The sequence below is a fragment of the Eumetopias jubatus genome, unplaced genomic scaffold (assembly GCF_037043125.1).
Source record: "Eumetopias jubatus isolate StellerSeaLion01/CBP00866 unplaced genomic scaffold, mEumJub1_p1.0 scaffold_7, whole genome shotgun sequence".
NCBI classification, from domain to species: Eukaryota; Metazoa; Chordata; class Mammalia; order Carnivora; family Otariidae; genus Eumetopias; species Eumetopias jubatus.
In genome coordinates, this window is record NW_028274813.1 from 98,087,691 (window position 1) to 98,109,524 (window position 21,834).

Here is a 21,834-nt window from a genome sequence, read left to right on the forward strand (position 1 = left end):
TAACATTATCATAAAGACTGTGTAAAGCCATGGGGGAGGGAACAGAATTTTAAATTACGTGTATTTTAAGTACATTTTCTCAAGATAATGTGTGCTTATGGACAAAGTCTGAAGAATGCAAACATAAAAGTAGTTTTTGTTTTTGTTTTGTTTTTTGAAGTACAGTTAACATACAATGTTACATTAATTTCAGGTGTACAGCATAGTGACTCAGCAACTCTGTGTGTTGTGCTGTGCTCACCATGAGTATAGCTGCCCCCTGTCACTATACAATGCTATTACAGTATCATTGACTAGATTCTCTATGCTGTACCTTTCATCCCATGAGTTATTCATTCCATAACTGGAAGCCTGTACCTTCCCACTCCTTCACCCACTTTTTCCTTCCCCCCACTCCCCCTCCCCTCTGCCAACCACCAGTTCTCTATATTCATGGGTCTGTTTCTGCTTTAAAGTATAGTTTTTTCTTTTTTTTAACTCCCTACACTGTTGTATTAATAATGAAAAAGGTTTTTTTTTTAATGTGTTGGGCTATGCTGAAGGCTGAACAAAAAATGCTTACATAAGTTTATGTACACAGAACATCGTTACCCTTTCTTTCAGAACATTATCAAGATCATTGAGTGAACCAAGGTATGTATGTATGTGTGCTTTTCTGTTTTGTTTTAACAGGTACCAGTCAGTGGCCCAGAGCTGGAGGGCAAGCTCCTTCATCCCCAAGCTATGAAAACTCACTCCACTCCCTGGTAAGAGCCTCTTAGGGGAATATACAGGTCACTTTTATCTGATAGTGTGGAGTGCATTTTTTCAGTAAATCTTGAGTGAAAAAAACAGTAGGATAGCATTACACACGAATTCTTTGCTAACAAATGGCCTGATGTAGTTTAACAGTATAAGACACATTGGGTGTGCCTTTTGCCATCTGTTCTTTGGGACCTCAGGCTTCTGGTCTCAGGACAACTGGTGTTAAAATAGAGTTACGGGATTTTTGCTTCTTTGATAAATCTGGAGTTCAATTCTTCTGTACTTTTATGTTTACATATAAGAGGAAACAAATAAAAAGGCACAGAGACCAAGTAAAAGCAAGAAAATTAGTCGAGCAGTGGAAAACTATATATTTTACTCTTTCTCATGTGACTATTCTGTATATGGTTTATCACATTTCCATTAAAAGTTTAAAATGTAATATCAATTATATTTGTCATGAAAAGTGTTATTTCCCATGTTTTCTTTTTTAACAAAATGTATTGTGTTCATTGTAAAAGCAAAAATGTTATTTAACAAAACGATTAAGGCAGTAGAATAAAAGAGCCTGTCTAGGTATTGAGCGCGAAGAATTTGTGGTAGAATGTTAACTGCTGTTGCTTTTCAGTGCTTACCACAGAATTACAAAGTATTATAAAAACAAAATAAGGGTGACTTAATGGAATGCTAAGTCATGCTATCATTCAGTAAGTCCAGGTTGCAAACAGAAAAGTTCTTTTTCTGTGACTAACAGAATAATTGAAAGGAAAGTCTTCTTCTCTCATATTTTGCAAGCAAATATAAGCAATGTGTGCTGTTTAGATGCTAACCTTATAACTTTGCTGTTAAATCCCAGCCTTCTCATACCTTAATACAAGTAGATCTTGCAGGTCTCTGTGTTAACTTTACTAACATGTTATGCTGACATGCACATCAGCTATTTCCTCATCTCTTTTGGAGTTAATCTTAACCTGTGCTTTGCCTCCTGTTCTGTCTTGACTTTGCCAGAAAAATCGAGTTGAGCAGCAACTTCACGAGCATTTGCAAGATGCAATGTCCTTCTTAAAGGATGTCTGTGAGGTACTATTTCTTTTAGATGGTGCCTTTTTTATGTTTCAATTAATTATACTTCCTATTATCCATTTAAAATCTTCAAGCCTGTACAGACTCCAAAGTCTTTTAAAATCAAACAATGACCATTTTCGTTTTTGTACAGTATGTAAGAATAGACTTTTGTTCTTTTATGTTATTGAGAATGATTCCTTTTAAAAGAGCTCTACTGGCATGTGCTTTTGATTTTTAAAATTCTAATATGTTTGTGTATGGGGCATGTGTGTATCCACAGACAATATCATTCCCTCAGTTTTGTGAAAGAGCATATTTGGGTGTGTTCACCATTTCAGATAGGTGTGCTTTATTCACTTAAAACAAAATTACACCTTAAACTTGATGGATTTGAGGACCCTTCCCTAAATTGCTTGCATTTCAAAGATCGGTATTAAAGTCCAGGTTATCTTTTTTTATCACCTGTAATTATCAGACACAGCAGAATAGCTTTCATCTTTTGTAGGAAGCTAAAAGAAATAGCCTCATGGTAGATTGGTAAATAGATTTAATGAAGCAGTGATTTGTTTCTGAAGCTGTGTTAATTATGCATAGTCAACAAATGTCCTTTCTTTGATTCTTGATTGTAGTGCAGGTAGTTGCTTTTGAAGTTACTTGATAGTACATTTTACTTGCTGTCTTCCATATATCCCAAAGTAGGAAACAGCAGTTTAATAATTTAACAGATACCAGCAGTAACCTCCATGTCTTTTTTCAATCCCTATAGCAATCTCGAATGGAGGATCGTTTAGACAGACTGGATGATGCTATCCATGTGCTGCGGAACCATGCTGTGGGACCGTCCACCAGTTTACCTGCTGGTCACAGTGATATACACAGTTTATTGGGACCATCCCATAATGCATCAATTGGAAGCCTCAGTTCAAACTATGGTGGATCAAGCCTTGTTACAAGCAGTCGATCTGCTTCAATGGTAAAATAGTGCTCATCTCTTTTGTAATATACCCTAAAGCCTATATTCCTAAATGTTTTTCATGAAATCTTTGGAAGAGAGGGTCCTTCTTTTTTAAAAACACTTACTGGGCAGAGTTAGTGGCTGAGCTTTGGCCCTTAAAGTCCTGCTATGATCATGTGCAAAGAGCTAAAGCTTTCTACAAGATCATTTTGCCTAAACTTAGATTTTTTTTTTTCCCAGATGTGTAGCCAGAACAGTTTTACCTTGAAATGGTAGGAAGTCTAAAGAGCAAAAACAGTAAAGCAAGACTGAATTTCAAGGAGTCTGGCCTAGAAAGGCTGTTTATTATAATTCAGAACCAGCCTTCAAAAGCAGAAGGAATGTGAAATTATTTGTACCAGTCCAAATTTAAGCTTTATTACCAAATAAAGAAAAAATTGAGTAGTTTTAAGAATAGCTGTAATTTAAGTGACAATTAAAGGAAACAATGCTCAATTAATTTCTGAAGAGAATAAAATAATTCAATCCATCTTTTTAAAAACATAATAATTCTTTAGAGAGAAAAAAGTAAAACTTCTCAGCAAATCAAAAATTCTGTTGTATGTCCTACGTTATTTTTTATCCAGATTGTCTTCTAAAGGAATGAAGCTCTTTTTGAACCTGCGATTTAACTGATGCCGTATGTTTGAGTGTTTATAGCATTGTTTTTAGGATTTATTGCATGCTATGAAATATTCTCCTATGAAACAGATTTCTAGCTGTAAGCCATGTGATCAAGGGTAAAATTCACCTATCATCGAAATAATTAGGTGCCCCAAATGCTGAAGGCTTGTGTTCTATAAAATAGGATTGGTTCCACATTTTCACATTCACATGTCAGACAGCCATTTATATTCATTTTGGAGCAGCTTAAGTAAACATCAAACACGGCTGCCTAGTTTCCTGAGTACAGTGTTTTCGGCAGCATAGGTGACAGTAGATGCCTGCATATCTTAACAACCAGTTTTGGGATTTTTTTTTCAATGTCAGAAAATCTGGAAATTCGGGCTCCTTCTAAATTTTTGTTGCTTTTGGTAAGCTAATAAAATGTGAAAACATTTAAAATTACGAAAGTCATAGAAAATAGGGGGGTATTATCACTGTTAGTAGTAATAGTAAAATAATATCAGTATAATAAGATAGCATTTGTTGTAAATATAAATGTAGAATGTCAAATAATTATTGTTTTGTTGAAATAACTGCTTATCCTTATTCAGAAGAATGACTTGAAAATCAATATATTTGAATCCCAAGTTTCTCTGAACTGGCAACATTTGAAGTTATTCCTTCACCTCTTAAAATCGTCTTTTAATTCTTCCCTGTTAATAGCTCACTGCTCCTATACAATATTTGATACATCTCTGGCTCTTCCCAATAAATGTAGAGTTTGTATAAAGTGGAACTTCTGTCTTCAGGTGGTTGTTTTTATGAACTTTGGGTATGAGTTGGAAAGAGACTTTTTAAAATCCAGTCCTACAAAGCCATGTAGAAATCTAGTGCATTTTAGAAGGACTTGTGGAGAGAAAACTGTTTCATTAGATACTGCCCTGAAACTTAATTAAAAAAGTAGCTTCCGTTATATCCTCTAGGAATATGCTGCCTACTTCAGAGCATCAGCAAAAAGGCTGCCAAAAATATTCTTTTAAAAGGAAAAAAAAAGTCTAGAAAGAAGTCTTCTGTCCGGGGGGTGCATCTGGCTTAGACTGAGCAGCAGCAGCAGCAGTGCTACAGCAGCTGAGCCCATGCTGTTGCTCCGTATGTCTAGCAAGGTCCTCTCTCCAGGTCCTGGAGGACGTGGAGCTGGTGAAAACCTGCCGGATGTCATCTGCTGCACCCACCCCATCCAGTCAGTAGTGGAGGTGGGGCCACATGTTTCTAACAGGCTTACCCTCAAAATATAAAAGTAACTGACAAAAAATCTGAAACTGTCAGGTGAGTCACTGTTCATCTCCCATCCTTCTGAAATGAAGTTTAGCTGTGAGTCCTCAGTTCTCAATTTCAGCAAAAAGATCTAAGGATAGAATGAAATGAAGCTCATAGTAAGCCAGTGATTCTCCTACCTAAGTCTTAGGCATCCTGTTGAGGAAGGTTCTTATCCTAGCGACTCTTACGATGTCTGAGGACATCAGCAGTGCAGGAACCCCCCCCTGCTTACACACCTAGTACCCACCTGTGTGAAATCAACTTTTTTCATATAATTGGAAGGTATGTGATTTGGGGGGACATATCCTTACAGCTATTGCCAGCCATCTTTAAGAATTAACCTCCTGCTTTTGTTATTCCCTCTTTCCCCTCTGTATTCTAACTGATGACAACTAAGAAATGACACAATTTTACATTCTAGAATCACTTTTCCTTTTTGGTCCTGTTTGACTTTCTGGTAATTTTTATACTCTTCCTCTATATTCACATAAATTAGTATTTGTTTTAAAGATTTCTGAAAATGGAGGTTACATGGCCAAAATTATGAAGTAACCACAGAAATATCAGTTTACCAACAATTCTGTATCACCATATAGAATTTGTAAGGTCAGGGTGCCTAGGTGGCTCGGCCGTTGAGCATCTGCCTTTGACTCGGGTCATGATCCCAGGGTCCCGGGATCGAGCCCCGCCTCGGGCTCCCTGCTCAGTGGGGAGTCTGCTTCTCCCTCTCCCACTCCCCCTGCTTGTGTTCCTGCTCTTGCTGTCTCTCTCTCTCTGTCAAATAAATAAATAAAATCTTCAAATATATATATATATATATAAAGAATTTGTAAGGTCAGCTTCTCTCTAAAATATGTAATTTTCATCATTCCATTTATTTTCTGCAGAGAATAGTTATTCTGATAAATACCATTTCAGGAATTCCACAGAACATTCAAATAAATTTTTGTTCTCATGGGCATTTACTGTGGGTCACCATCCTAATTGCAGGTTTAAATATGATATTGCTTTCTCTCCTAGTATTTAGAAGAGAAATCCACCGTATTTCTGTAAAAGGCCAGATAGTAAATATTTTCAGCTTTGCAGGCTATATGGTCTCTACCACAACTACTTAACTCTGACATTGTAACATGAAAGCAGCCATAGACATTATGAAAACAAATGGGTGTGGGTGTGTTCCAATAAAACTTCGTTTACAAAAAAATATCTCCTTAATTTGTAAAACACCAGGACCAGAGTCCATAGTCTTTCATTGTTCCTCATCTTTGGCCAAAAGGCCACACCTTGCCAGTTTTTGAATTGGAACATAAATTAGCCTCCCAGTGCAGGTAATGAGAGTTAGCAAGTTTTTTTCTTTTTCTTGGAGCCTTAAAACTGTTTGCTTATTTTTTTAATGATTAGTTTGGGAGTTTTGTTGCAGTAGTTGGAATACTTGATTGAGGTAAGCCAAAATACACTTAGAGTAGAAGAATAAGAGTTGATGTCAAGATAAAAGTGGTACAAACAGCCCAGCTCTCAGCCTGCAGTGCTATCAAGATTACTCGTGGTATACGGCTATATAGACAGCTTTAATCAAAATAGTGTCCCTTGGTCAGGGAAATAACTTTGTTGCTGATAAACTTTCTTTACATTGTTTCAATTGTAAGATTATGTCAGTAAAAGTCATCCATAGCTGATAGTATTGATTTGTGGAAGATCCATTTTCTTGTCTTATAGATGAAATCATTGGTATTTTTTAATTATTCCAGAAAAAGATTTTATATTTCACACCAAGGAGATAAGACTACCAACTGCCAAAAACATATGTTAATAGGAGCCAAAATCAAAAGATTTAATTTTGACTGTTACTTTTAACTGAAGTTGACCAGCCTCAAAGTTTAGAATTAAATGAGGCTTCAACCACAGAAAGCTTTTAATGTTATTTTAGCTATCTAACTAATACACACAAAAATTAAATTTTTAGAAAGATTACTATGTCAGAAAAAGAAACTTAAGAAATGGATAATTCCTGCTTCTTAAAATATAATTAGTATAGACAGCCTGGCATAGGCTTAATATTTGCTCTTATTTTTGAATGGTGTTAACATTTTCATTTACTTAATTTCATATTCCCTTTCAATATTTTTGATGATTTCTCCATATTTGCTGAATGCAAATATAAAACTTAAGACTTTTTTGTAGGTACTCTTACTAGGATATGATTGGTATACTGTTTAAATTTTAAAGCACAAAATCAGGGTTTTTAGAACTATTAAAATGTCAGCATTGGGGCGCCTGGGTGGCTCAGTCGTTAAGCATCTGCCTTCGGCTCAGGTCATGATCCCTGAGTCCTGGGATCAAGCCCCGCATCAGGCTCCCTGCTCAGCGGGAAGCCTGCTTCTCCCTCTCCCACTCCCCCTGTTTGTGTTCCCTCTCTCGCTGTGTGTGTCTCTCTGTCAAATAAATAAATAAAATCTTAAAAAAATGTCAGCATTGGACTTCAGTTCTGCTGCCACTTATTTAGTGTAAGAATAAACTCTTGGAATAAACTGCTAACAAGAAAAAATACTGATATTAAGTAGAAAACCGAAAAGGACTAGAATTGTCAATTTTATTTGGGCATTATGAAGAAGTCTCAACAGTATAAAGTTATTGTATGTCATATCTGCTTATGGTTGTGTAATACCTAGAAAACTGAGGCCCAGTGAGATAGCTCATGATATCACTTTTATCTTTAACAGAAAGTACTTCTTCCTCTAACAGTGATTTCAACTTCATACTTAGTTGTATTAGAAGCTTTTTGTATTAATGGAAACTTGATGCAAATATTAAAAAGTTCCTCATTTATGATACAAAATTTTTGATTTCTTTGTTATAAGTACTAAGGAAATTTAATCCAGCCATTTCTTTTAATTTTTCTTTTTAATTGTTTGGGTTTTTGTTGTTTAAGCTGTGGTTGGAGATGTCTGGTGTTCTTGTATGACAGAATAAATAATGTTAAATTGTAGGATTTAAAGTTTCTTATATAATGATTTAAAAATATAAATTATGTCTGTTTTCTAAATCCTAAAGCAGTTAGAAAATAGTTCTAAGAGATGTAAGATAAAGTTACTAAAGACTAACAGGCAAATAAAGAAATATTTTTTCAAAATCAGCACTTTTGTCACATAGCACATTTGCAATTCTTTTAACCTTTACATTTAGACAGTATTTAATTTTATTAGTATAGGCTTGTATGCCATAGAAATTGTGTGTCTAGGCTTCAGATGATTTGAAGGAGTTTATTTTTAACTATTTTTCTTTTTCTAACCAATTTTTTCCTGAATAGGCAATTTAATTTTTTTCATTAAAACTACATTATAGTGGTTCTTAAGAGATTTGATACCATTTTTTAAATTCAGAATTGTTCCAAATGGCAACTTTTTTAAGTTTGAAAACCATATAGGTTATATATTTATGACAATATCATTAAAAAGGAGCCATATTCTACCAAGTTTCTAGCTTAAAACCCCTCTTTAGGTAAAACAAAATACACACAGAACATAAAGATCCTTTAATCAGTCTGTAGATTAATACTGATTAATTTAAATCATTAGTATTCAGTGAACAGTACAAATGGAACAAATTATTAGAATAGAATTCAGAATCAGAGAGGAATTCATACTGAGTACTTTTCAGTCTGCTCCTTAATTCACAAGACCTCTTATTCATCAACTAATTAGATTTAGCATTTTTCTATTGTGGATGCTAAAGCTATTGGCCAAATTAAATGAAAACAGGTCCCTTGTTGGGTGCTCCCACAAAAGTAAGGCCATACACAGATTGTGAAGATTCAGAATGCAGGATGATGTCATTTAATGAGATGGGCCTTTTATTCTGAAATAGGGCTCTTCATAATAATTGAAATTTAGAGCATAGCAGACCTAGGGGTTTTCCTTCCTCCACTACTCCCCCAGTAGCAGCAGCCTGTCAGCTGTATGCTAACGAGAGGAACAATTAAACATAGGGTCCTATCTGGCTGGCCCAGTCTCTGAGCTCAGACAAAGAACTGTTTATACACCTGTTGTGTCTGTGGACAGAGCCATTTGAATGGGTAGCTGCAGATTAAAAGGAGGACATGGGAGCCAGTGTGAGCAAGGGTTAAATAGAACTTTAAGAACTGTGAAAGTCAAATTCTCCAGAAAATATATGAGGGCCATTTGTACAGGGAATCGAGTTACCAAAAAAAAAAAAAAGTTCCTGCTAACTTCATTAACATGAAAGACTCCAGACTTCAAGCTTTTTGCTAGTCTGAGTCTAGTCTAAACCTTTTTTAAAGGTTTAATTTTTTTTTCTTTTGGGGAGCCAAAAAAAATACTTAGTTTGTAGTATTCCAAAGAGATGAAAATATTTGCTGGCATTTATATCCCAAAACAAATTGATCAACTGTCTGATTTTCCTTCAGGTAAAGGCAAAATCCCTAAGATTTACTTCAATAATGATCTTTTGTCTGCCAGGCCTTTCATCAGAAAGGAAATGATAGAACATTTTTATTAGTTGAGATTCAGAAAATCAAAGAATTGTTTTTACTAATAAAAAGAAGAATTCAGAAGCTGAACCATCACTTATCGCTTGGATGGAAATTCAGTCTGGCTGTTCGATGGTATTGTCTTACAGAGCTGTAAAATGAGTTGTACACATATAGTATAGAGTAAATATACATATGTTTAAAAGTTTAAGTTTTAAAAGGCCATTTTCTTTTAACTACTTGGTGTGATAGCTCAAAATACTAGGTAAGAACAAAACTTAGCACATATTACCAAAGATCACAGGAACTTTTAAGTTCACATTATAAACACAAACACAGAAATCTTAGCTTTTACTTTGTCCTGCAATGATTTCTTCAGCCAGTCAAAACTGTTCTGGTGGTATTTATCTTTAGAATAGGCTTAGGCTCCTAAAGCCCCAAAGGTTTTGCAGCTATATATTGTATTTATACTATATTTATTTTTATAAATGGGATTTTTGAACTGACCTCCTTAGATCATTAAGTAGTTCATAGCAAGCAAAGAAAGCAACTAATCCTCAGCAATGACTAATCCTCAAATAAATTTAAAAGTAGATAGGGAATACATTAAGTGGGTTTTTTAAAACTACATTAAAGGGGGGGCGCCTGGGTGGATCAAATCGTTAAGCGTCTGCCTTCGGCTCAGGTCATGATCCCAGGGTCCTGGGATCGAGTCCCACATCGGGCTCCTTGCTCAGCAGGGAGTCTGCTTCTCCCTCTCCTTCTGCCTCTCCCTCTGCTTGTTCTCTTTCTGTCTCTCTCGCAAATGAATAAATAAAATCTTTAAAACTACATTAAAGGGGCGCCTGGATGGATCAGTCAAGTGTCTGACTCTTGATTTTGGCTCAGGTCATGATCTCAGGGTCGTGAGAGATGGAGCCCCACGTCGGGCTCCACACTGGGCATGGAGCCTGTTTAAGATTCTCTCTCTCACTCTCTCTCCCTCTGTTCCCCTCTCCTGAGCCACCCCCCCTCAGAAAAATTTAAAAAGAAAAACTACATTAAAAATAAGAATAAGGGTGGAGAACAGACATTTCTTAAAAAGTATGGTGAAAGACCTGATGTGTTCTAATCAAGTCCAGTACCAAATGGCCTGTTGCCTGAAACTTTGCTTTGGTGCCTTTTGTTTAGCTCACAGGAAACCAAAAGATAAACTTGCATAGGGGTATTTATACCTCTTAGGGTAAAATCCATACAAAGTCATGAAAGATAAAAACTATATTAATTACTCAAGAGGGATTCAAAGCAAAAGAGTTTGCTGGGATTGAAGGATTTGTTGAAAAACAGTGATTCTTATATATAACTCCAAGCAATAAACCTCTTTAATTAAAGGCTTAATCTTGTAGGTGGCACATGTGCTACTGTTCTAATAAAAAGCTTCATTTGTAACCAGTTTTTCTAAAAATATTGCGATAGCTAAAATACTTGGTGGTATTTGCATGCCTTACCTTCTAATTTTAGGCTAATTGTGATTTATGTTAAGCTTGATTAAAACAGAATAAAAATATATGTCATTTTTGTTGCCTGGCAATGCAGAACTTTTGTTTTAAGTTAATTTCATTTTGTATTGCTTTTGCTCCTCTTTTAAAATTTTTGAGGGAGGCAGAGGAAGAAGAAAAAACACACTATATATGTGTGTGAGGAAAGGGTATACCAAAGTATAGATAAATACTATTATTACTTGGAGTGTAGCAATATTTTGTTAAATTCAAATTCATACATATAGAATATGTATATGGAATAGATTTTCAGATTGATTGATGTAGGGTTATTAATAAATACTATAATGTGTAGTGCTTTATGGCTTATAGAGTGCTTTATCTCTGTTAGCTCATTCGCTTCACACAAAAACCTATGGGATATAAAATTTGAAAGTTGAAATTTTATTTTTTATATTTTGATTCAAAAGCAGTGGTACCATCAAGTCTTTTGAAATCCAAAAGTCAGAAAAGTAGCATCCCAAAAAAGTTGTTAAATTCAGATGAGTGATAGATGTCATTTTCTCTATTAAACCCATTAAAAGAATTTAAACAATTATTGCCCCTGAACTGTCTTGACTTTTCTTTTCTTTTCTTTTCTTTTTTTTAACTTTAGGTTGGAACTCATCGAGAAGACTCTGTCAGTCTCAATGGCAATCATTCAGTCCTGTCTAGTACGGTCACTGCTTCAAGCACAGACTTGAACCACAAAACACAAGAAAATTACAGAGGTAACTGTATTGTTGGTTTTCAGCAGTAATGCATACAGAGGTGTCATTTGGAACACTGTCATCTTTCTTACAAGCAGATTGACATCTGTGAATCGAAAGTCATCTTAGGTGGGGCAATTCCAAACAGCAGTGCTACTGAATATAGAGGGTAGATATTTAGGATTCTAATTGCCCCATTTGGCTGGGCCAATTGTAGATACTTATTGATGGATAGAACCACCTGCAAAAAAAAAAGTATTTACTGGTGATCTTACCTGCTCCTGCTTCTGTCATGTCTCTTTCCTAGTCACTTCCCCTCGTGACTGAGCCCTCATGGTCCCTAGAGGCAGCGAGGAATTTTTCTGAATATGTTGAGAGCTCCAAATGATAGTAGCTTTTATTTAGAAGATTTTAATTTAATTGGAGAGACAGTTCTGATAAAAACTGACAAATGTTATAACAGAGCTTATAAGTACAAATATATAACCAATGTTAAGACCACCAAAGTAAAGATTTCCCAGTTTTATTTAACCATGCAACCCATTTTATTGTGTTTATCTGGGAAAATGTTAAAACTTATTTCCTTTACCTTAGTAGCACCTTAGAAGTCAGTTTCTAAACTGCATCAAGTTTCTCATACTTACTCAGTTGTTAAATAGTGCCTTAAAGTAAGCATTAGAGTGACAATCAAGGTCAGACTTCTTTTTTTTTTTTTTAAGATTTATTTATTTGAGGAGGATTGTCAAGGGAGGGGGGAAAGAGAGAATCTCAAGCAGACTCCCCGCTGAGCCCGGAGTCCAATGCTTAACCCACTGAGCCACCCAGGTGCCCCAGACTTCTTCTTTTAAATATAGTTGCTTTAAAAATCATTTTCTCCAAGGTTTGTGGATCTCTTCTTTCTAGCTGTAAATAGTAGATTATCCTACATCTTCAGATTTCCACCATAGTCCTGTAATAAATAAAAATATTCACCATCTAGAAGGCTTTTTACTGTCTTAGTTCTAATTCTGAACATTCATGTTTCTTTGCCTCTTTGTTAGGTGGTTTGCAAAGTCAGTCTGGAACTGTTGTTCCAGCAGAAATCAAGACTGAAAACAAAGAAAAAGATGAAAACCTTCATGAACCTCCTTCATCAGATGACATGAAATCAGATGATGAATCCTCCCAAAAAGATATCAAGGTTTCATCTAGAGGCAGAACAAGGTATTTGTTAGTGTTCAGGTATTACATTTCACTCACTTGCCATGGGTGGAAAATACTTGGAAAATTGAAAGGTATCATACATTCATTAAGTGTCAGCTATGTTCTAGTACTGTGTTGGGACTTCATATGTTACCTCATTTAGTGCTCATAGCATCCTTAAAAAGGGAGGCATATGATGCTGACTCCAAAATTATGTATTCCATTATACCACAATATTTTAGGGGCTACATATAAAGAAGAATTATATCTCTCCCTTCAGTTAGAGCACAAAATAAAACAAGTTAAATCGTGCATTTGGAGACATTTAGATACATTCTACCAATAAATATTTGAATATATTTTTTAATACTATGTTTATGGTAAAACTCTATTGTATGATTTAAACCAGAGGTTAGCAAACTATGGCGCATGGGCCAGATATGGCCCATGGCCTATCTTTATAAATAAAGTTTTATTGGAACAATTCCATACCTCATTCATTTGCACATGGTCTATGGCTGCTTTCCCAGTGCCGAGGCAGATTTGGGTAGTTACAGCAGAGACCAGATGGCCCACAAAGCTGATAATATTTACTATCGGGCCCTTTACAGAGGAAGTTTGCCAACTCCTGATTTAAACAATAATTTGAGAAGTATGGAAAAGGAAATACTGCAGGTGGACTGATGTTGAGGAAGGTTTTCTAGAAGTCAGACTTGACCTTGCTTTGCAGTATGGATATTGACACACAGTACATTAGTTTCGAATGATTTCCAGATTCTTCCCTCAGACTTTTCTTCTAGTTGTACATTAAATTTAGATGGTTTGGTATATTTTTGGCGTATCCTGTTTTTTGGCATCAATAATATGTATATATCACATATATATATTTAAAACATTGTTCTTTGTATTAAATTAGGGTGCAAAGGAGACCACAATGAGTATGGTAGATATAACTAAAAAAATTAAATTGAAAATTAATTTAAAAATTAAATCTTAAGGTTCTAATACTGTCAGAGTGAGAGAGAGCACAAGCTGAGGGTGGGGGAGGGAGAAAGGGAGGGAAAAGCAGACTCCCGACTGAGCAGGGAGCCTAGGACCCTGGGATCATGACCTGAGCTGAAGACAGATGCTTAACTGACTGAGCCACCCAGGTGCCACTTAATACTGTCATTCTAATATGCCTTGTACTCAGTTGTACAGGAGAATGAAGAAGTAAAAACTGGGTCACGGAATCCAGAGACTACTCCTTTGAGGCATCTTAATTCTTTAATAGTTTAATTTTTCAAATGTAATTTTAAGATAAATAATTTGTATCTTTCCTTCTTATTCATCTTTTCATCTTATAGGTCAAAGTTCAGCAAACTTACCATGTATAGGGTAGACAGTAGCTACTTTATGTTTTGTGGGCCATTGGGTCTCCATCGCAACTACTCAACCCTGCCATTATAATAAAAGCAGTCAAAGACAATACATAAACAAGTGAGCATGGCTCTTTGAATAAAATTTTATGTAAGAAAACAGGGAGCCAGCTCATGGGCCATAGTTTACTGAACCCTATTATAGGTCATCAGAAATTGAGAAGGCAGTATAATAGTTTACTAATAACAGCAATGCTTAGTAATTAATGATAGTTAATAGGTTAATAACATGGTCTTTGGATAAATAAAGTTAACCTGGGATTGAATTATGACTCCATCACATACTTGCCAAGTGACCCTGGACAATTTATTGAAACTCTGAACTTTAGGTTTGTTTTTTTTTCTCTCTAAAAAGAGACTTTCTATTATAGGATTCTTATGGAAATAGACTGAAAATGATGCATATAAAGCCCTTTGCACACTCTTTTGCATGCAGTAAATACCCAGTGAAGTACTATAGTTACTGTTACAATGATGATAATTTTAGGTATGTGGTGTAGCCTTACTTCCATGGAACACTTACCTGGGTCCTTGTCATTACACTGCCACTAATTAGCTGGGTGATCCTAGGATAGTCACTGACTTCTCTGGATCTAGCAGTAGTTCTCAGCCCTAATGCACAAAATCCTGAAACATTTTAGAAATACAGGTTGTCTTGGCCCCATCCCAAGCTCACTAAATCAGCATCTCCGGTAGTGAGACCTTTGAAACCTGTATTTTTCAAGTACCCCTGAAGATTCTGATGGGTGGCCACATCTGGAAACCTTTGAGCTAGATGATCTGTAAATTTTCCTTTGAGGGCGCCTGGGTGGCTCAGTTGGTTAAGCGACTGCCTTCGGCTCAGGTCATGATCCTGGAGTCTTGGGATCGAGTCCTGCATCGGGCTCCCTGCTCAGCAGGGAGTCTGCTTCTCCCTCTGACCCTCTTCCCTCTTGTGCTCTCTATCTCTCATTCTCTCTCTCTCTCAAATAAATAAAATCTTTAAAAAAAAAGTTTCCTTTGAAGTAAAAGAGCTAGTGATTCTATTATAAAAGAATATTTTTATGTAATTCTGGACAATTAGCTAGTAAAAATCTGTACTTAATCTTTATTACAGTACTCAAGTTTATTGGAGCAGAGGAAACATCTATTTGTGCATATTATTTCAGGGTTCTGGGAGACTCTGCTCATTTATTTCTGAAATATAAATAGAATTTTCTAAAAGTTATTCCAAATCATCTCCCTCAAATGTTTTCTTTTTCTGATTACTTAATCTGTTTTCATTACAGAAATTTAGAAAATACAGAAAAGAATACAAAAATCACAAACTGAACTATCAAGAATTAACTACTGTTTACTTTTTAAGGAATAGATATCCCATAAATATAGTTTAAATTGGAATTAAACTGGATATGTTTTATAATATCAACTTTTCTCATATAACAGTGTATTTTTAGTATTTTCATCTGTCCCTAAATTTTCTCAAATGGTTTTTCCTTTGTTTTTAGCCGGCTTTATTGAGGTTTAATTCACATAGAATAAAGTACACCAATTTTAAGTGTACAGTTTTTGTCCTTGGACAAATGTATATGGTTTTATAACCACAACATTAATAATATAGAATGTTTCTACCACCCCAAAAAGTTTCCTTATGCCCCTTGGTAATCAGTACTCTTCTTCCATCCCCTGGGAGCCATTCATCTGCTTTTCCATTACTAGAGCTTTGTCTTTTCTAGAGGTTCATGTAAATCATAGTATGTAGTCTTGTGTCTGACATCTTTTACTTATTAGCATAATCTGCAGCTTAATTTTTAGAGACTACATAGTAGACAGTTGTCTGGATGTACTGTGATTTATTTAACCTGTGTCCTATTATTGGACTCCCCATTAGTTGCTAAAGTAAATAATTCTGTGATCAACTTTTTTACATAAATTCCTATGTACATCTCTAATTATATCCTTAGGATGAATTTCTAAAGTTGGAATTGCTGATCAAGACGTAATGAACATTTTAAGGCTTTGGGTTCATTTTGTCAATTTGTCCTTCAAAAAAATTGTTCCAGTTGATTCATGTTTTTTTTTAAGATTTTATTTATTAGAGACTGCAAGCATGCACATGAGAGAGAAAACGAGAGAGAGCAGAGGGAGAGGGAGAAGCAGACTCCCCACTGAGCAGGGAGCCCGAGACCATGACCTGAGCCAAGGGCAGACGCCCAACAGACTGAGCCACCCAGGCACCCCATAACTTATGTTTTAGAATCATCACCAGTGATGATACTTCTCTCTGAAACAAAAAGTAGTCATTTTCTGAGATACTTCTCTCATTCTGTGTCTTAAGCTTTTCTTCCTCCTTCTTAGTAACGTGTTTAGGAGCACAGGTTAAGCAAATTATAATACATTAGTGTACTAGGACAGTGCTTCTCAAACCTTAATGTACATATGAACCAGCCAGGGATCTTGCTAAAATGTAGCTTCCAATTCAATAGACTTGCAATAGAACTTGAGTCTGTGTTTTTAACACGCTCCCAGTAATGCTGATGCTACTGATCACATTCTGAGTAGCAAGGCACTAGAATATTATGTAGTCATTCAAATTATGTTTCTAAAGAGTTACACTATTATGGAGAAGTGTTTATGCTGAATGTGCAATGGAAAATACATTTAAAAATGTATGTGGTGGGGTGCCTGGGTAACTCGGTTGAGTGTATGAATCTTAATTTCAACTCAGGTCATGATCTCAGGGTTGTGAGATCAAGCCCTGCATCATCTGGCTCCACGTTCAGTGTGGAGTCTGCTTGGGATTCTCTCTCTGCCCCTCTCTCCACTTATACATGTGTTTGCCCTCTAAAGAAAGAAAGAAAGAAAGAAAAAAATTTTTTGAAAATGTATGTGATATAATTTCAACTACATATATATATATGTGCATTAAAGAAAGACTGGAAAGATATATATAATCATGTTAAGTGTAACTATTACTACTATTTGGTAAAATTTATGGGTAATTTTCATTTCCATCTTTATAATTTTATACAATGAGCATATCTTATTTTATAGGTACTTAATAGATATTGTTGTTACTTTGTTTTCTAGCAGTACTAATGAAGATGAGGATTTGAACCCAGAACAGAAGATAGAAAGGGAGAAAGAAAGGCGGATGGCTAACAACGCTAGAGAACGTTTACGTGTGAGGGATATTAACGAGGCATTCAAAGAGCTTGGTCGAATGTGTCAGCTCCATTTAAAGAGTGAAAAACCCCAAACAAAACTCCTTATTCTTCATCAGGCCGTGGCAGTCATCCTTAGTCTAGAACAGCAAGTCAGAGGTAAGTAGGTTCAACAAAGATACATAACTATTCTGGCTTAGGTGGGCAGACATTTCTTTTTCCACTTGCTCTTCTGCTTGGGAAGTTGTTTGTTAAGTTCATCTAGTACTTCTACCACTGCATCATCTGGATCAAGTTTTCTCTGTAGTTCTCTCACCTCTGTCTCATAATATTCGTCAATATCTGTAGGCTTGATCCTTCCCACAAACCAGTAGAGCACAGTCCTTTGAAATGTTGCAGAGAATAGCCAGCCTCTGCTTGCTGCTCAGCATTAGTGTTTTTGCCCCTTTGTTCTTGTTCTTGTTAAGTCTGGTTTCCCACACTGTTGAATTAACCTGCCCAGACCTGTTCTCCTCCCTGCTCCTTCCTGTCTTCCCCGTTCTCTGTATGGAATTTCTTGCCTGCTTTACCCTGGACCATCTATTAAAATGGCCTTGCTGATTAATAGGATGCCTGATCCTGGCCCCTCCTGGCTTTACTTCATATGGATGTTCTTTATACCCAGGTCAATATGGTCTCAGGGCTTATTTATTGATCCCTGATCAGGAATGCCATGAACTTCTTGGCCTAATATGCACTGACATGCTTGTGTGTTTCTCAGGGCAGAAGTATAGTTTATTACAGGCTTATCCACTGCTGACTCAGACAAGTGTCCCAGCTGTTTTATCTTTCAAGAAATTTGATGGAATATTGAAGAAGCTTTGAAACTTCATTTTTTGAACAAGTATTTATTACACACCTCCTGTCCCAGTCACCTATATGCTAGACCCTATCTTACCAATCAATACAAGCTTCTTGCCACTGAAAGTTTTTACCATTCAGCTTGATTTTTTTCATATACCTCATTGTCTTCTAATCTAGAGTTATGAATGTTTTATCCTAAGTCTTTTTGCAAAGAATTATAGATGTGCCCTTGGATTCCAAACCCTACCTCTACCTTCTCTTCATTAAGAACAACTCTTTCTTATTTAGTGGATGTTTATATGGGATTTTATTTAAAGAAAGTTAGAAAAGAAAAAAGAATAACAACTGTAACCATGGATCCTCAGCATTGGTCACAGAAAGAACACTCTATCTAAGGAAACTAGAGTTTAGAGAACTTGAATACACTTTCAGAAAAACTTAACCATAGTCATGAATTGATCCATCCACTTCCCTCCAGTATATTTAAATAAGAATGATGAATAGATTATTTCATGCATAACCAATCCACCATTAAAACCAGATACTTGCTCCTATTAAGGCCCTTGGAATATCTGTAAAGGGTAAATGTTAATGAAACCTGATTTTCAAGAATGTGGAGACTCCCTTGGGATGCTCATACAGTCTGATTGTTGCCCGCTCATCTGTGGTAGGATCAGTGGTTCCTTGAACCTTCAGTATCTGCTGTCACTTCATCAAAGTTTTTTTTTTTTTTCCATGTGTCTAACACCTTTTATCTCACTCTGAAGGTAGTGAGGCACCTGTGTTTATTGGTCCCAGTACATTCATCCTTCTGCTCTGCGTACCCAAGATATTTTCTGCCCTTACTCTCCCCAGCCATTTGTTGTCAAGACTCTTGTCACTACCTGAACAGCAGTGGTGCCAGAACTTATTCCTGTACAGCTTTCCTTCCCACTGTTTATTAAAGCTAGAATACGAGTCATTTGTTTTTTTTTTTTTTAAAGATGTATTTATTTATTTGAGAGAGAGAGAATGAGAGAGAGAGAGTACATGAGAGGGGGGAGGGTCAGAGGGAGAAGCAGGCTCCCTTACTGAGCAAGGAGCCCGATGTGGGACTCGATCCCGGGACTCCGGGATCATGACCTGAGCCGAAGGCAGTCGCTTAACCAACTGAGCCACCCAGGTGCCCTCGAGTCATTTGTTTTTAAAAACATTTCGTTTAAGATCAGAGGTACCTACTCTCAGATCTAAGTCATCAAAATGAGAAATACCTCTGTGTTTGAAAAAAGTTGTAAATGCCACCATTCCTGGGTGGATTTTATTCAATCACTTGTAAGATTTTACTTTGTAGTGGTTCCATGTAAGTAGCTAGGACAGAAAAGCTGAGTCTGAGAGAAGATGTAACAGCTAAGCTCATCCAACTGCCTGATAACTTTCTGGTCACTGTTAAGGGGTACTGACTTTTTTGTGGAGTTCTGGAAAGCTCTATATAAGGAGCCATTGACTGATTAGAGTTTGAACAGAATTTAAAATACACTGACTGTAACTTCAGTTAAGGGCTGCTTTCATATTCATAAAAGCTTACCTTCCTCCCATCCTCAGACTCTGGGCTTCAAAGCCCAGAGCTTTTATTTTATGTCTTTAATGTAAAAGCCTTGGGATTCATTCAAGATCCTTCTTGAAAGGCACTCTGATGGCTGTTTGTCAAAGAGGATTTAGAACCCTTCATGCAGCCCACATACCTCTGCCTTGCTATGGCAGCACCTTTAGAGGTTAGTATGACCACTGTCTTCTCTGGGCATTACCTCCAGCAGTTTTGAGTTATTTGAATAACCTGTTTACATCTGAGAGCCTTTTCATTCCTACAAGGGTTCTACCCAGCAGTCCCTGGGCCCAGCAGTTTCTATAAAGAGGTACATTTTGTTTACATGACTACTTTGGGCATTCCCTGCACTCTTTCTCCACACCTTCTGGTTTGGGATAGTGCTTCAAGACTGTATCTGGCTATCCACAACCTGTCATCCCTGGACAAGTGTCTATATCAGGAGGGCAACCAGCAGTGTATTCTGGAGAAGAGCAGGAGTGGCTTCCCTTCTGAGCCTCAGATTTTGCCAGAGCACTTTTTGTGCCTTGGTACTTCACATACCAAATTCTACTTGATCCCTGCCATTGCCAATTTAAACCTTTCCTTTATGACAACTATAATGTCAACATTACAATTTTACTAATCCTCAATAGATTTTACATATTACTTTGAAGTTTCTACTCTCACCTTTACTAACGATTAGATTAGTGGTCAGACATTTCCTCCTCAAAGTTTCACAGGTCCGCTCAATCAGCTTACTTCTCTTCCAGTAATAATTTAGGGACAATAGAACTATTAGGATTTTAGTTTCCTGGTCTTTTAGTAAGTTTGAAGATAAATGAGCTAAGACAGTGGTTCCCAAATCTGGCTGGTCCCAGAATCACCTGAGGCTTTTCCTTTTCCCAAATTTCCAGACCCTACCCTTAGGAGATTTTAATTTAGTTGCAGTGATACAGTAATACATAGTAGTCTTAGCATAGTCATTGATAATACTCCTTACTAAATCTTCACTGAAATGATTAAAAATAGTATTAATCCACAAGGACAGATGGGAGAAAAGATTGTAATATCCAAATCAGAGAGCAAAATATGTATGTAAGATGGAAAGTAGACAGAGTATGGTAATTGACTTATTTAGACAGAAGAAATTAAGTGGGGCAGGGAGGAATACCAACAAGAAGTAGATCATTTTGTCTCACAAAACTCCAGAACACAAGCAGGGGGAGTGGGAGAGAAAGAAGCAGGCTTCCCCCAAAAGGCCCTATTCTTTGGAGGTGCTAATATTGGAGAAGGCATTACCTGAAAACAGGAAGATTAACCATAGGTTTGTCTGCTGTGAAAAAATTGGACCCCTCATCAAAATATCATCAGACTTCTAGACAAATAATGCTGGATTCCAGGAGATAGTAGGGCAGTGACTTCAAAATTCTAAGGAAAAAATCATTTTTAACCTAGAAGTCTACATCTCCCCAAACCATTAATCAGAGGGTGAAGATAGAATAAAGATATTTTGGATATGCAAAGACTTTAAAATTTTACCTCCTAGGGGTGCCTGGGTGGCTCAGTCATTAAGCATCTGCCTCCGGCTCAGGTCATGATCCCAGGGTCCGGGGATCGAGCCCCACATCGGGCTCTCTGCTCAGCGGGAAGCCTGCTTCTCCCTCTCCCACTCCCCCTGCTTGTGTTCCCTCTCTCACTGTCTCTCTCTGTCAAATAAATGAATAAAATCTTAAAAAAAAAAAAATTTTTTTTACCTCCTACATACATGTTCTCAGAAAGCTTCTGGAACGTATGCTTTAGCCAAATAAGGACATAATCAATAAAGACAAAGGTATATGATCCAAGAAACAAAGACTCTAACACAAGAGAGCATCAAAAGGAAATCTCATGACAAGATCTAGTAGGCCTAGAAAACCAGTGTGCCTACACATTGAAATTAGAAGATGGTGGGGCACCTGTGTGGCTCATTCGGTTAAGCTTGTGACTTCAGCTCAGGTTGTGATCTCAGGGTCCTGGGATCAAGCTCCCCGCTGAGTGGGGAGTCTGCTTCTCCCTTTGCCCTTCCCCCTGCTTGTGCTCTGTCTCTCTCTAAAATAAATAAAATCTTAAAAAAAAAAATAGAAGTTGGCTAGCTGCAGGGCGCCTGGGTGGCTCAGTTGGTTAAGCGACTGCCTTCGGCTCAGGTCATGATCCTGGAGTCCTGGGATCGAGTCCCGCATCGGGTTCCCTGCTTGGCAGGGAGTCT

General features: G+C 36.7%; 1 protein-coding gene across 5 annotated transcripts in view; it reads left to right on the forward strand.

Moving 5' to 3' along the window:
- The window catches only part of TCF12 (transcription factor 12), a 373,959-nt gene that overhangs the window by 342,710 nt on the left and 9,415 nt on the right, over nt 1-21,834 (forward strand). For 2 of the 5 annotated variants that reach the window (XM_028100191.2, XM_028100195.2), the window contains 6 exons: nt 673-746; nt 1,753-1,824; nt 2,576-2,782; nt 11,346-11,460; nt 12,480-12,642; nt 17,109-17,341. In XM_028100191.2, coding sequence (XP_027955992.1) covers nt 673-746; nt 1,753-1,824; nt 2,576-2,782; nt 11,346-11,460; nt 12,480-12,642; nt 17,109-17,341 — 864 coding nt within the window. The remainder of the gene's footprint in view (nt 1-672; nt 747-1,752; nt 1,825-2,575; nt 2,783-11,345; nt 11,461-12,479; nt 12,643-17,108; nt 17,342-21,834) is intronic. The other 3 variants (XM_028100192.2, XM_028100193.2, XM_028100194.2) reach the window with 3 other exon arrangements.